This window comes from Carassius carassius, chromosome 22 (assembly GCF_963082965.1).
Source record: "Carassius carassius chromosome 22, fCarCar2.1, whole genome shotgun sequence".
Lineage (NCBI taxonomy): Eukaryota > Metazoa > Chordata > Actinopteri > Cypriniformes > Cyprinidae > Carassius > Carassius carassius.
The window spans coordinates 5,301,329-5,316,042 of record NC_081776.1 but is presented as its reverse complement, the minus strand read 5'-3'; the positions used below and the strand labels follow the sequence as shown (position 1 = coordinate 5,316,042).

The window sequence follows — 14,714 nt, the reverse complement described above, 5'->3', positions numbered from 1 at the left end:
TTATTTTATTTTTAGTTTTTTTTTTTACTATTTAAATTAAGCTAGTTGACATACAAATCTTTAAATAATTTAAATAAGACACTAATCCTTCAATAATAAACTGTTGAGGTACTCGTTCACAATCACAAAAGACTGTAAACAGTAAAGGTGTAAAGTCAGCCAATCAGATTAGAGTTTATCAGATCAAGAAAATATGCAGACAGTATCCAGGTTTCCACCTACATAGACTATTATTAGGCAAATTTTGAGATATCGTAGAAAAAGAGTTATTCTTCATATAAAAATTATTATTATTATTAGTATTATTACTACTACTAATAATAATAATTGTGTAATTTGTTTATAATTTGTTATTTAAGAAAATACAATTTATTATTTAAATTGCATTACAGAAATAGGTGAATTCTATAATAATTTGAAATTGAGTTTATAGATAGGATAGAAACAACAGCTTCCATCCATCGTTTGCACACACTGCATGACACGCTGCCCCTTTAAGCCCACGTACAGTCTTCCTCATCTGCCTTGGTCTCACAGTCAGACATACTGATTACAAACAGGCAAGCTTTCACACGTTTAATCTCACCCTAAATGAACCTCTCACCTTCCTTCACCACTCTCACTCATCAATAGCGTGTGTTTGGGATTCTGTGTGTGTGTGAATGTGTGCATGTTTCTTGTTTACAATTCGTCTGTCACCAGTATGGCCCATCGGCTCATGTCTAAGACGTATGTATACGTGTGTGAGAGAGAGATGTGTGGTGTTGTGTGTTTACAATTCTTCACTCACCAGTGCGTCCTACTGGCCTGAGTCTAGCGCAGTGTTATATGAGTGTGTGTGTGTGTGTGTGTGACATTGGCGCCGTCTGTCTGCTGTGGAAAACTAGAGCTCTATAAGAGGCCATGTTCTTTTGACTAAGGCTTCTGTCAGTTCTATTGACCTGTGTGTGGGTCACTGTTTTACTGTTTGTCCACTTCTGCAACACCTCATACAGTTCATGAAAGAATGTGGTTTACAGCAGTTGTCATAGTCTATTTATGAATATGCATAAAGAAATAATCATATGCATTCTGTCTGTCGGTCTGAATAGATAGATGGATAGACAGGTTAGTGATGAATAGACAGACAGATAGACAGGCGGATGGAAAGATAAATTCTAGATCTATCTGTCTGTCTATCTATCTATCTGTCTGTGCGTCTGTCCATCCGTCTATCCATCTGTCTGAATAGATTGATGAATAAACAGGCTGAGTGATATATAGACAGAAATAGATTATGTACAATAGATACACAGATGGTCTATCCATTTCTCTGTCCATCCATCCCTCAATCTATTCATCCTTCAATCTGTCAATCCATCCATCTGTGTATCACAGTGTGAGTTGAAATAGTAAGTCATATGAGTATATACAAGTATATATATATACTAGGGTCCTAATGGGAATTTAAATATGGCACAAGATGTCACCATATGTTGTGAAAATAATAACCTTGCAAATTCCTGCCAAAAAGCACCTCAGCTTCTTAAGACTCGGAATGGCAGAAGTAACCAATTGGTTTGGTAGTGTAGTGTGAATGAATCAGAACCGTACCTAAATATTTAAAGCAGTATTTCACCTAAAAATGAAAATCCTGGCATTATTTACTCCGCCTCATGTTATTCCAAACCTCTATGCTATTATTTTTCCTGTGAAACAAGAGGAGAATGTTTGAAATTGACCTGAACATAGTGACCACATCTGTCAAGCAAGCTCCCAAATGACAAAAAAGCACTATAAAAATACACGTGTGCGTCTAAATGATGTTCCTACCAATTCTGTGTGACGTGACGGGCTTCAGGTCTATCTACCTGTCTCTCTTTTTCTCTCTGCTGGGAGAAAATCATTAATGTTTTGGCTCACCCCAGCGCCACCCCTACTGTTCAGAAGCTGGCGGAGAAATGCAAGCTGATGATTTATGAGCATGTGAGAGGAATACGACCCAAACACACACACACACCACAGTGCTTTTCACACCTTCCGTACACACTGATTGAAACACATTATCACATGTGCACATAAACATTAGTTTATTGAAAGATCTTTCTTAAAGCAGATATATCCTCCTCTTATCCTATATCAAACTGGGAACCGTCTCATATAGATGAGAGATGCTGGAGATGAAAAAGCACATGCAGGCTGCAAACCTGTGCAAATACAGTATATTTCAGATGTGTGCAGTCAGTAAAATGTATATTTTTTTTCATCTTTTATTCAGCAAGAAGGCATTAAATTGATCAAATGTGACAGTAAAATACATTTATACAACATACTTACATTTTAAGCAAATGCTGTTCTTTTGAACTTTCTCTTCGTCAAAGAATCCTGAAAATAGAAATGGATCACAGTTTTGCAACATAAAATAACATGCGTTATATTAAAATAGAAAACAGTTATTTTAAATTGTAATTATATTTCATAAAATAGCCTTTTTACTGTATTTTGAATCAAATAATCTAGGTGAGCAATTTAGAGAGCATTTAAAACACTTTAAAAACACTTCAAAAAATCTGGCATCTTTCTTTACCTTGTATTCTCTCACTTTCTTATTCTCAGTCCTGAGGAGGATAGTATCAGAAAAGGTTGAATGAAGAGTGGGAGGAAACACTAGGATAAACATTAAAAGGCAAATGTTTATTTGGAGTGTGTGATGAGAGGAAGTGGGCAGAAAGAAAGACACTGTTGACACACACACACACACACACACACACACACACACACACACACACACACACACACACACACACACACACACACACACACAGTGTTAAGTAATAATACAGATTTTATGTTATGTTATGACTCTTGCCCTGAGTCACCAGCAAACATCCTGCTCTGATGGTGGAATCCTGCAGGGTCACTGCAGAGGTCAAAGGGCACGGACATAGTTGTGCTTGTAGTCCCAGTGATGCTTTTTTTTTCATGAAAATGCTTAATGATTTAGGACTCTTTAAGTGAAGTGTTTTGAGTGGTGTGTTGAGAAAAGTCCTTTCAGTCCTCTCATGGTCAAAACTTGTTCTGGGCCTGTTTTAGGATGGAAGAACTTTGATTGAACTGTACCAAACACACACACTCACTTACAAACACATGTACATATACTCTGAGGTGCTGACAGAGAGTGGGCACTGAAAGTCTTGCCCACCGTCTTCCGCTGGTTATAAATACTACAATTAAATATTAGCTTTTGAGGTGAAGTAACCTTCATAAGCTTCAGCGTTTCCTCTTTTGCTCTGTATTTATAGTTTTCTCTCTGTCTTTTCCCTAACAGTTTTTTGTTGCAGGTGGAGTCATGTTGGTAGGTGGGATGGACTTGCTATACGGAGCATCGGAACTTTTCCCTTGACTTGAGTGCCAGCTGTCGAAACCTGTTTAAATATACAAAGCAAATATACTTAGATTTAAAGGAGAAAAAATTATTAGGCTGGTTCATTTAAAGGGACTTCTCACCCAAAAAGGAGAATTCTGTCAGAATACTTTTGCACTCTTCAATAAGAGTGCAAAAGTATCCATAAAAGTAGCATAAAAATGGTCATTGTAATATACTCCCAAGTCTTATAAAGTCACAGACTCAAATTTAAGTCTAACCTAACCTATACATACTATAGTTAGTTACTATAATGTGGAATTATCTGCTATGGGTTGCAATTACAGGTACAGATCATAGACTGTATTTTTAGCTTCAGTCTATCGCTGTTTGGTAGAGGTGTTCAGGATTAGAGGTGTCCTGATCCAGGTCCAGATGGGGTGTTTTTTTTTCTTCAGATTCTCTCTCCAACTATTGCTATCTGACTCCTTCCTCACTGAGGAAAACAGCTGCACTTTGTCAGGATAGAGGCTTACAGTGTGTGTGTTAGTGTATGCTCACACTAAAGTCACCAGGTCTTTGTAAACCTTCATGTTCAGTAAAAGACATAAGTAGAGAGAGAGAATAGAATTAAAACATTAACATTAACCCCACAATACTGCCTCTTTCTCCAGTCACTGTGACATCATTAAAGGTCACTGGGTTAGCCAGGAAGCATTCCAGAAAAAAGGTCCACTTTAATGCTAACTGTAATTAATAAGCTTGTGTGTGAGAGAGAGAGAACTTGTGATGAGCTGTTAAGAAAGCTTGTGTTTGAAGAAGAGATTGGGGAAGGTTTTTGGAAAAGGCTGTTTTCAGTTGAAGGACATCAATGGTTGCTGGTGAAGAAAGAGCCTCATTGAAATTCATGGCTTAGTACCTAGCATTGTGCATTTGAGGGAGAGATTGAAAGTCTGATAGATTTCAATTAAAATGGCATTTACAAGAGAAAGGAAAAATGGTGGCCTGTGGATATGTTTGTGCATGTCTATGCGCTTGCGTATAGGCAACCCATTTTGGTAACATTTTATTAGGTAACACCTATTAGTAGCTTATTAGCATGCATATTACTAGAATCTTAGCCATATATTAGTGCTAATTAAGAACATATTAATGCCTTATTCTACTTGACCTTATTCTACATCCCTAATCTTACCCTAACTAATAATAAGCAGCAAATTAAGAATTTATTGAAAGAAATGTCGTAGTTAATAGTTAACCAGTGTTACCTATTCTAAAGTGTTACCCCTATTTTTTAAGGTCATTTGTTACTTAAAATGACAGAAAATGTTTATCTCTTCAAACTTGATCACATGTGCTTTTAACCTGGGTTTTACTGTTACAGTGGAAAATGGTTCACTTCCTGTTAGCCAAGGGGGTCATATCATAATTTTCATAATTAGTTATATTAGTCACAGTTGTTTTGTCCAAAACATGGGTCATAATTTAGTTTTTATCAACCCCTTTTTAACCCTTTCTCTGATCTTTAGAATGTAATGGATTCTTTAGAATTAAACATGCTACTGTACCTTTAAGATTTTTTAAATAAGAGTGCTTTTCTGCTCCAGTTTACTTCAAAATGTGCCAAACAAACAGTTTAGATGGATTGAAATGATCCGTAAGATATATAAAAAAGAAGAAACTGCAGAGCAGTAGATGCTACCCACAGCCAGAAACAGCACAAAGTATAGCAGAGTTACACTTTGTTCTTTGTCAGAAAGTTTTTAACTTTTTATTTCTAACAGCTAACAATTATACACGTCAGAAACACTCTAGATCATGTTTTGAACTACTGGGCTCCTCCTAAATATTCCTGTGTTAGCATCCCCTGCTAAAACTAAAGTTATAAATAGTTGTTGGAGTTGTGGAGGCCATCTTCAGAGGTCTTTTATTTCAAATTTATCCACATTATGCTGATGTTCAGAGTTACAAAGACAGATTCCATCCTGTTCTCTCCATCTACGGACATCTGAGATTGTTTTGTCGGGCCAGAAGTAAAGCCGGGTTAAGCTGCACTGTAATTGGTGTATAAATTATTATACATTAGACTTTAAAAGGTGGCTTCCCTTTTGACATTGCATTTGGGGCTTTTAGAGCACTTATTTTAAGTGGTGGGTTTATGGGTAACAGAGTGCATGGACACACAGAGTGTATGCTGATATTAAACACAGGCACATACACGTATGTGCAAGAGCCTGCTGTCTTTTTCTCTCACAAGCACCCACTTAAAATTTCCCATAATTGCTATTTTTTTCTCACATTTTTTGAGTGCTGCTGTGGATATACACAGATGGAGGAATGACGAATGAGTTATGGTGAAAGGGGTCAATATTTAGTTTCCCTTCCTGTCTGTGTTCTTGTGACAGCCATGTGACATGTTTAAAACTTTAGCCGGGGCGAAGGTCTCATTTCATCTCTAGCACTTCCAGTTAAAACACCACCAAACCCTTTGCGTCTTAATGAAGTCTCATAGTAGTATTAGTCTGCCAGTTGCAGACCTAAACTAATGGTTCGTAGTAAAAATGCTTCATAGTAGCACATATTCACACTATCTTACTCTTGGGTGAGAAATGTGGCTGATGTCTCTCCAGAGTCCATGTTAATTGGGCACATCAAGGTGTCTTCCAGTACACCGACAGAAAAGCAGCCCACTTTAGGCTCTGTCCTGAGAGCACTTAGCACTTCTGAAGAGGCTACAGAGGAGGCAGAGATGCAAGAACCCACCATGTTTCCACGGAGATTTGCTTTTGTGTACACACAAATTCTTTTCTCATTGTTTGACCTGAAGATGAGGAGGATGCCCATTAGAGAAGCTCAACAGTTCCTCTCTGTCATCTCTTGTCTGTGTCTTTTATTCAGGGCTTTTATGTTATCGCTTTGTTTAGGAAACTAGGAGGATTCAGTAAGGATGGTGAGATGCTATGGTAGATAATTGCACTATACTCTATATACAAGATCAGAGGAAAAGGAAAAAGCAAATTGAAATTACTGACATTTTCTGAACTGAAAATAGGCAATTTATGCAGCATCATGTCACATATATATACATACATGCATATATATTTTCATAAATACTGATTATATATGTAATATAGTACACATATATATTACAAAATATACTGGTTGTATTTCAAAGCAATTGCTTTCTCAAGTTTTCAAGCTTGCACTTGGAAAAAAATGAACAATTTTGAACAAAAATAATTTAATGACAAGATTAGTTCATGATACAAAAATCAATTTATGAAAGTAATGACTTACATTTTGGTCTATTTTTCACATATGGTGAACATATGTCAGAAGATTTGAAATGTACAGTCGTGGCCAAAAGTTTTGAGAATTTCATAAATATTGGAAATTGGAAAGTTGCTGCTTAAGTTTTTATAATAGCAATTTGCATATACTCCAGAATGTTATGAAGAGTGATCAGATGAATTGCATAGTCCTTCTTTGCTATGAAAATTAACTTAATCCCAAAAAAACCTTTCCACTGCATTTCATTGCTGTCATTAAAGGACCTGCTGAGATCATTTCAGTAATCCTCTTGTTAACTCAGGTGAGAATGTTGACGAGCACAAGGCTGGAGATCATTATGTCAGGCTGATTGGGTTAGAATGGCAGACTTGACATGTTAAAAGGAGGGTGATGCTTGAAATCATTGTTCTTCCATTGTTAACCATGGTGACCTGCAAAGAAACACGTGCAGCCATCATTGCGTTGCATAAAAATGGCTTCCCTTTCATAGGTCACTTCGATGCTGCGGTGACGTCACCACGTATGGGAACACCTTCGGTGTGACGAATGTCTGAAGCCCTATACCATCCCGCCAATCCTATTGGCCAAATAGCGCGTGGCACCGCCCAGTCATGCGTAGGCATATATATACCTGGTGCCGCGCGCCATTTACCTCAGATTTCATTCCTTCAGTACGAAGCGAATCTTCTGTGCCCTATTGTCTCGCGTTCTCAGCGATCGTCACGAGCAGTATACTCCTCTCCGCGGACGCGATGAGTTTCAAGAAGTGCAAGGACCCGTGTACCAGGTACATCGTTCAGGGGGACACTCATGACAGGTGCGTAGTCTGCCTAGGCTTACACCACGCACAGGAGGCGCTTAGCGGCCTTTCTTCATGCCCCCATTGCGATGGCCTGCGACTCAGGGTCCTTCGCTCGAGGGTAGATGTGTTCTCCGATGTCGCCGTGTCTAACCCCCGCCACACCACTTCTGCGACTGCCGAGGCACCGCACGAGGTGATAGCTTGGGGTGACACGTGTGACATGGAGCTCGAGGACAGTTCAGCGATGGAAAATTACTCTCCACATCGCTCGCTCTCCCCTACCCTAATACACAGGAAAACTTTTGAACCTGTCGTTTTTTCCTGTGAGGATTTACGGCCCACACCGGGGGCATGTAGTGCCATCTCCTTCGGTTGTGACCGCCATGATGACGACGTTCTTTCCACTGCGGCCTCGGGGTCCGAGGACTTCGCGGCCGACACGAGCCCTCTCCCTCCTAGTGGACAGGAGAGGCGTGTTTCCCCCTCCTACAGTGAGCTGTTGGATGTGGTTTCCCGTGCAGTGGGTACATTGGGGCTGGAATGGGAGGTTGAGAAGGCCGAGGCCCAACCTTCTTCGAAGCTGGACGACCGTTTTCTAACTAGTCGGACACCTGCGCAGCCCCGGAGGCCTTTACCCTTTTTCCCGGACCTCCACCAGGAGGTTTCGAGGTCCTGGAAACAGCCGTTTGCGGCGCGCATCACGAACGCTGCGGCCGCGGATTTCGCCACCATTTCGAGCATGGCGAGTCACGGCTATACAGCGATACCGCCGATAGAGGAGACTCTCGCCGAACATCTTGCGCCTAATTCGGCCGCGGCGTGGAAGTCCCGCCCCCTCCTCCCCTCGAAGGCGTGTCGAGTCACGTCTAGTTTAGTGGGAAAATCCTATATGGCCGCTGGTCAAGCGGCTGCTTCGCTTCATTCCATGGCGGTCCTTCAGGCCTACCAAGCGGAACTGTTAAAAGGATTGGACGAGGGGGACGGCATTACACCTGAGGCGGTCAAGGAACTACGGCGAGCAACTGATTTGGCGCTTCGTGCTACCAAACATACTGCTCGAGCAGTGGGCCGTTCCATGGCTGGATTAATTACGGTTGAGCGCCACCTCTGGCTTAATCTCACCGATATAAAGGAAAAGGATAAATCTTTCCTCATGGATGCCCCTGTGTCTAAGGACGGTTTATTTGGAGAGGCGGTCACTTCAGTGGTGGAGAAGTTCACAGCAGCGAAACAACAATCAGCCGCTTTCCGCCAGCTGATTCCCCGCAGACCCAGAGAGGTTGAACGCCGTCAGGCGCCCGCGCGTTCTCGCTCAACCTCCTCTCACCGCCAGCAAGTGCCCTCTCGGGAAGAGCCTTCACCTATGGCGCCCCCTCGCAAGGACTGGGGCCCTAGGGTTGTTCCACCGGCTCAACAACGCCAGCGAAAAAGGTTGAACCTGAGTTCGACGGCCAAGGCCTCTCGTTCTCGGGCACATAACAGCAGCTCCTGATTTTTTCGCTGCCTGCCAGGGACTGTGCCCTCCGCTAGAGAGCGCTGTTGGACCGCTTTCGCGCATCCAACACTCTCATTGCAGTCCCCACGCTCAAACCCTGACTGTTTCGCCGCAAACAGCGCCTCGAACAGCATTGGAGCCAACTGTAACACCAATCGCTTCCTCAGACACTATGCACGATCCAGTTTTCAGAGCTCGAGGAGCGCTTCAAAGGGTCTTCATCGAACGGCCCGTCATGACGGCTCGCTCAGCCGCCGCTGTTTCGCTAGCGGCAGAGCCCGATGCTCAATCTGTTGGCCTAATTCCTGCCGTGGACACGTTTCAGGATTACGTACAACGAGATACAACGCCTGCTCTGCATATACTTCCCCTGTGCACGAACACCGTGAGTCTTTCGTGCCCGGACATTTCTATGTGTGCAACAGCGTTGGAGGAAACGAACATGTTGAAACCGCTAATATTGTTTCGGGCCGCGTGGGAACGCTTGCCCGGCATTTCTCAATGGGTGTTACGCACAATTTGTCACGGATACACCATTCAGTTTCGGAAAGGCCCGCCCCCTTTCCGCGGAATTCTCTCCACGGTGATGAAACCGATGGACATGGCGGTGCTGAGACAGGAAATGTTAGCTCTACTGAGCAAAGGGGCTATAGAAGAAGTACACCCCTCTCAGATGGAGTCAGGGTTTTACAGCCGTTATTTTGTGGTACCAAAAAAGGACGGCGGATTACGACCCATTCTGGATTTACGCCGTCTAAATCTTGCACTCAGGTCGAGCAAATTCAAGATGTTGACGGTAAAATCTATTTTGTCTCAGATTCAACCAAACGACTGGTTTGTCACGATCGATCTGAAGGATGCTTATTTTCATATTCAGATCATCGAGAGACACCGGAAGTTCCTCAGATTCGCTTTGGAGGGCAAAGCGTATCAGTACCGCGTTCTTCCCTTTCGCTTAGCGCTAGCTCCCCGTACATTCTCAAAATGCATGGACGCAGCTCTGGCCCCGTTGCGGCTCCGGGGCGTCCGTGTGTTAAACTATCTGGACGACTGGCTGGTGTTAGCGCAATCTCAGTCTCAAGCACACTCTCATCGAGATATTGTGCTAAATCATTTACACAGCCTGGGTTTACGCACAAACTTCCAGAAAAGTGTATTAATCCCCTCTCAACGGATTACCTTTCTGGGAGTAGATTTGGACTCTCGCGCGATGACAGCAAAGCTTTCTGTCCCGCGCGCTCAGTCGATTACGTCATGCGTTCAGCACTTCAGGGCGGGTCACACAGTGACAGTGAGACTGTGCCTCAGACTACTAGGTCTAATGGCGGCGGCGCTTCCCGTGATTCATCTGGGTTTGCTTTACATGCGCCCGTTTCAGTGGTGGACGAAACGACAGAATATTTCACCCCGTTGTTCTCCGCATCGAACGATCTCGGTGACGCGGAGGTGTGTGATGTCGTTAAAACAATGGACATCAGCCGAATTTCTCCTCACCGGGGTTCGGCTGGGAATTTGTGCTTCCCGAGAGACTGTCACGACAGACGCGTCTTTGACCGGGTGGGGAGCTGTTTGTCAGGGGCGCCCAGCCCACAGAGTGTGGACAGCGGCACAACGCAGCTGGCACATAAACAAATTGGAATTACTGGCGGTTTTTCTGGCTCTCCAGTATTTTTCGAGTCTACTGACCGGCCGTCATGTGCTTCTCAGAACGGACAACACTGCGGTCGTGGCTTATCTGAACCATCAGGGAGGATTACGTTCTCGCCCTCTGTGCAGACTGGCGAGGCGGATTCTTCTTTGGTCTCACGACAAATTTCTGTCGATCCGGGCTGTTCACATCCCCGGACGACTGAACTTCGGAGCGGATTTATTATCCAGGCAGACTCTGGAACAAGGGGAATGGAGATTACACCCCCAAACGGTGAATCACCTATGGCATATTTTCGGGGAAGCGGAAGTGGATTTATTCGCGTCGAGCACGACTACGCATTGCCCGCTATGGTTCTCCCTAAGCCCTCCATCACCCCTGGGTCTGGATGCGCTAGCTCACAGCTGGCCCAGGACCAGCTTGTATGCGTTTCCTCCGATTCGGCTGGTCCCAGCGGCATTATGCAGAATACGGCGGGACAGAGTGGGACAGCTGTTGCTGGTGGCTCCGCGATGGCACACACAGCCGTGGTTTGCGGATCTCATCAATCTGTTAGCGGGCTCTCCGGTGGAGATTCCCCTCAGACGGGATTTATTATCGCAAGCACAGGGACGGATCTGGCATCCCAGGCCAGATCTGTGGAACCTGTGGGCGTGGCCTCTGAGCGGAGTGAGTTGATATGTCCCGGTCTTTCTGCTGAAACTACCGAGACTATACTGAACTCTAGAGCAGTTTCTACGAGACGCTTATATGCTTTCAAGTGGAAACTGTTTATGACATGGTGTGAAACTCATGATGTGGATCCAGTTTACTGCCCTGTGGCTTCAGTACTGGAGTTTCTTCAAGACCGTTTTTCGGAGGGATTGACACCAGCCACCCTGAAGGTTTATGTGGCAGCTATCTCAGCTCACCATGAGCATATAGGTGGTGTTTCAGTGGGTCGTCATCCACTGGTTTCTCGCTTTATACAGGGTGCACGACGGTTGAGGCCTTTCCGCCCTGTGCGAGTTCCTTCATGGGATTTATCCATTGTGTTACTGGGTTTGTCAGGGCATCCGTTTGAGCCCCTGGAAACTGTATCGGATAAGCTCCTGTCTCTGAAGACACTTCTTCTCATGGCTTTATCCTCCCTTAAAAGAGTTGGGGATTTACAGGCTCTCTCTGTCTCACCCTCGTGCATGGAGTTTGCACCAGGCTCTGTGAAAGTGTTGTTGCGACCTAGGCCTAATTATGTTCCTAAGGTCGCGTCTAATCCTTTTCATTTTCAGCAGGTGGTCCTGGAGGCCTTTTCTCCTGCTGCGACAGAGTCTGGAGATCTAAGTCTTTGCCCTGTGAGGGCGTTGAAGACTTATGTGGATCGCACTGCCCCATGGCGTGAGTCTGACCAGCTGTTTGTCTGTTTTGGACATAAGAATAAGGGCCATGCAGTTACGAAACAGCGCATGTCCCATTGGCTGGTGGAGGCTATTTCCTTGGCCTATGAGGCGCGCGGGCTCGCTTCGCCCTTAGGAGTAAAAGGTCATTCCACAAGAGCAGTGGCTTCTTCTCAAGCCTTTCTCAGTGGATCTTCTATGGATGATATCTGTGCTGCGGCAGGCTGGTCCTCACCGAGCACTTTTATCAGGTCTTACAGTCTGGATGTGAGGATGGCTCCTGGCTCCCGGGTTCTCTCCGCTTGAGCAGATGCCTCCTTGGATCCAAGCTATCAGGTACGTCAGGCGTGATGGTATAGCGTTCCCATACGTGGTGACGTCACCGCAGCATCGAAGTGACCTATGAAAGGGAACATCTCGGTTACGTATGTAACCTTGGTTCCCTGAATAGGGAACGAGATGCTGCGGTTCTGGCCGTGCCGTACCTTGATAGCTTTCTTCTCTTCTCGTCATGAAATCTGAGGTAAATGGCGCGCGGCACCAGGTATATATATGCCTACGCATGACTGGGCGGTGCCACGCGCTATTTGGCCAATAGGATTGGCGGGATGGTATAGGGCTTCAGACATTCGTCACACCGAAGGTGTTCCCATACGTGGTGACGTCACCGCAGCATCTCGTTCCCTATTCAGGGAACCAAGGTTACATACGTAACCGAGATGTTCACAGGCAAGGATATTGTGGCTACTAAGATTGCACCTAAATCAACAATTTATAGGATCATCAAGAACTTCAAGGAAAGAGGTTCAATTCTTGTAAATAAGGCTTCAGGGCGTCCAAGAAAGTCCAGCAAGCTCCAGGATCGTCTCCTAAAGAGGATTCAGCTGCGGGATCGGAGTGCCACCAGTGCAGAGCTTGCTCAGGAATGGCAGCAGGCAGGTGTGAGCGCATCTGCACGCACAGTGAGGCCAAGACTTTTGGAAGATGGCCTGGTGTCAAGAAGGGCAGCAAAGAAGCCACTTCTCTCCAAAAAAACATCATGGACAGATTGATCTTCTGCAGAAAGTATAGTGAATGGACTGCTGAGGACTGGGGCAAAGTCATATTCTCAGATGAAGCCCCTTTCCGATTGTTTGGGGCATCTGGAAAAAGGCTTGTCCGGAGAAGAAAAGGTGAGCGCTACCATCAGTCCTGTGTCATTCCAACAGTAAAGCATCCTGACACCATTCATGTGTGGGGTTGCTTCTCATCCAAGGGAGTGGGCTCACTCACAATTCTGCCCAAAAACACAGCCATGAATAAAGAATGGTACCAAAACACCCTCCAACAGCAACTTCTTCCAACAATCCAACAACAGTTTGGTGAAGAACAATGCATTTTCCAGCACGATGGAGCACCGTGCCATAAGGCAAAAGTGATAACTAAGTGGCTCGGGGACCTGAATGTTGAAATTTTGAGTCCATGGCCTGGAAACTCCCCAGATCTTAATCCCATTGAGAAACTTGTGATCAATCCTCAAGAGGCGGGTGGACAAACAAAAACCCACTAATTCTGAAAAACTCCAAGAAGTGATTATGAAAGAATGGGTTGCTATCAGTCAGGATTTGGCTCAGAAGTTGATTGAGAGCATGCCCAGTCGAATTGCAGAGGTCCTGAAAAAGAAGGGCCAACACTGCAAATACTGACTCTTTGCATAAATGTCATGTAATTGTCGATAATAGCCTTTGAAACGTATGAAGTGCTTGTAATTATATTTCAGTACATCACAGAAACAACTGAAACAAAGATCTAAAAGCAGTTTAGTAGCAAACTTTTTGAAAACTAATATTTATGTAATTCTCAAAACTTTTGGACACGGCTGTAGTGCATCAAACTTATGATACTTTTAAAGTCTTATTTAAAGCTTTAAAGCTCTAGTTTATTAATAAATACAATTAGAAAAATGTTAATTGTCTGGAAAAAATCAACCAGTATGTTCTTCATAATCTCTTAATCATAATCATAAAGTCTTTTCTGGAAGAAATGAAGTCATATGAGTTTGGAACGATATGATGGTGAGTAAATAATGACTGAATTTTCATTCATGGGTGAATTATTCCTGTGGGTGAAACAGGAGGAGAGATGTTGCAATCTCAGAAGAAAATGGGGGAAAATGAAAGAGGAAAAAAGGAGTGTAGATGTTTGCTGAGCATGTTGTCCGTGGAGAGAGTCTTTGTGTGTGCTTCCACGGGTCAGCCAGTGTCAGTGTTGGTCTGTGTGGGAAAAAAGGTCCTGTGGCAGAAACATTAAACCAATTTACACCACTCATAAAAATCACACGCTTATCTCCAGGAGCCTGTCAGAGGAGTGTTTGTAATGGGAAGATCACACGACTGTAACTCAGGTTTCTCTCTCTCTCTCTCTGTCTTTCATTCGGCAGATGGGATGAACTGTATGAATAAGGACCATGACTGTGCCCATATCTGTAGAGAGACTCCCAAAGGCGGTGTGGCGTGTGAGTGCCGCCCAGGTTTTGAGCTAGCCGAAAATCAGCATGACTGCAAATGTATGTATCAATTTTCTGAAATTACTGAACTTACAAATTTCATTCTGTTCCCTCTCTCAGAATCTTAAAATTGTCATGCATAAATTATGTAATCCCTGTCCAGAATATATTTTATTTTAAATAAAATATATATTAAAATGATAGATAGATAGATCTCATCCGCCGATCTGTCAAGGACGTATTAGTTATAGTACCTTGCCTCTGGCCTGAACATCTG

The 14,714-nt window shown here is 43.8% G+C and overlaps 1 protein-coding gene across 4 annotated transcripts in view; it reads left to right on the top strand.

Annotated features, from left to right (window-relative positions):
- Positions 1-14,714, top strand: part of LOC132098767 (signal peptide, CUB and EGF-like domain-containing protein 1) — a 64,955-nt gene that overhangs the window by 23,249 nt on the left and 26,992 nt on the right. For all 4 annotated transcript variants that reach the window (XM_059504937.1, XM_059504936.1, XM_059504935.1 and 1 more), the window contains exon 5: positions 14,372-14,497. In XM_059504937.1, the coding sequence (XP_059360920.1) occupies positions 14,372-14,497 (126 nt within the window). The remainder of the gene's footprint in view (positions 1-14,371; positions 14,498-14,714) is intronic.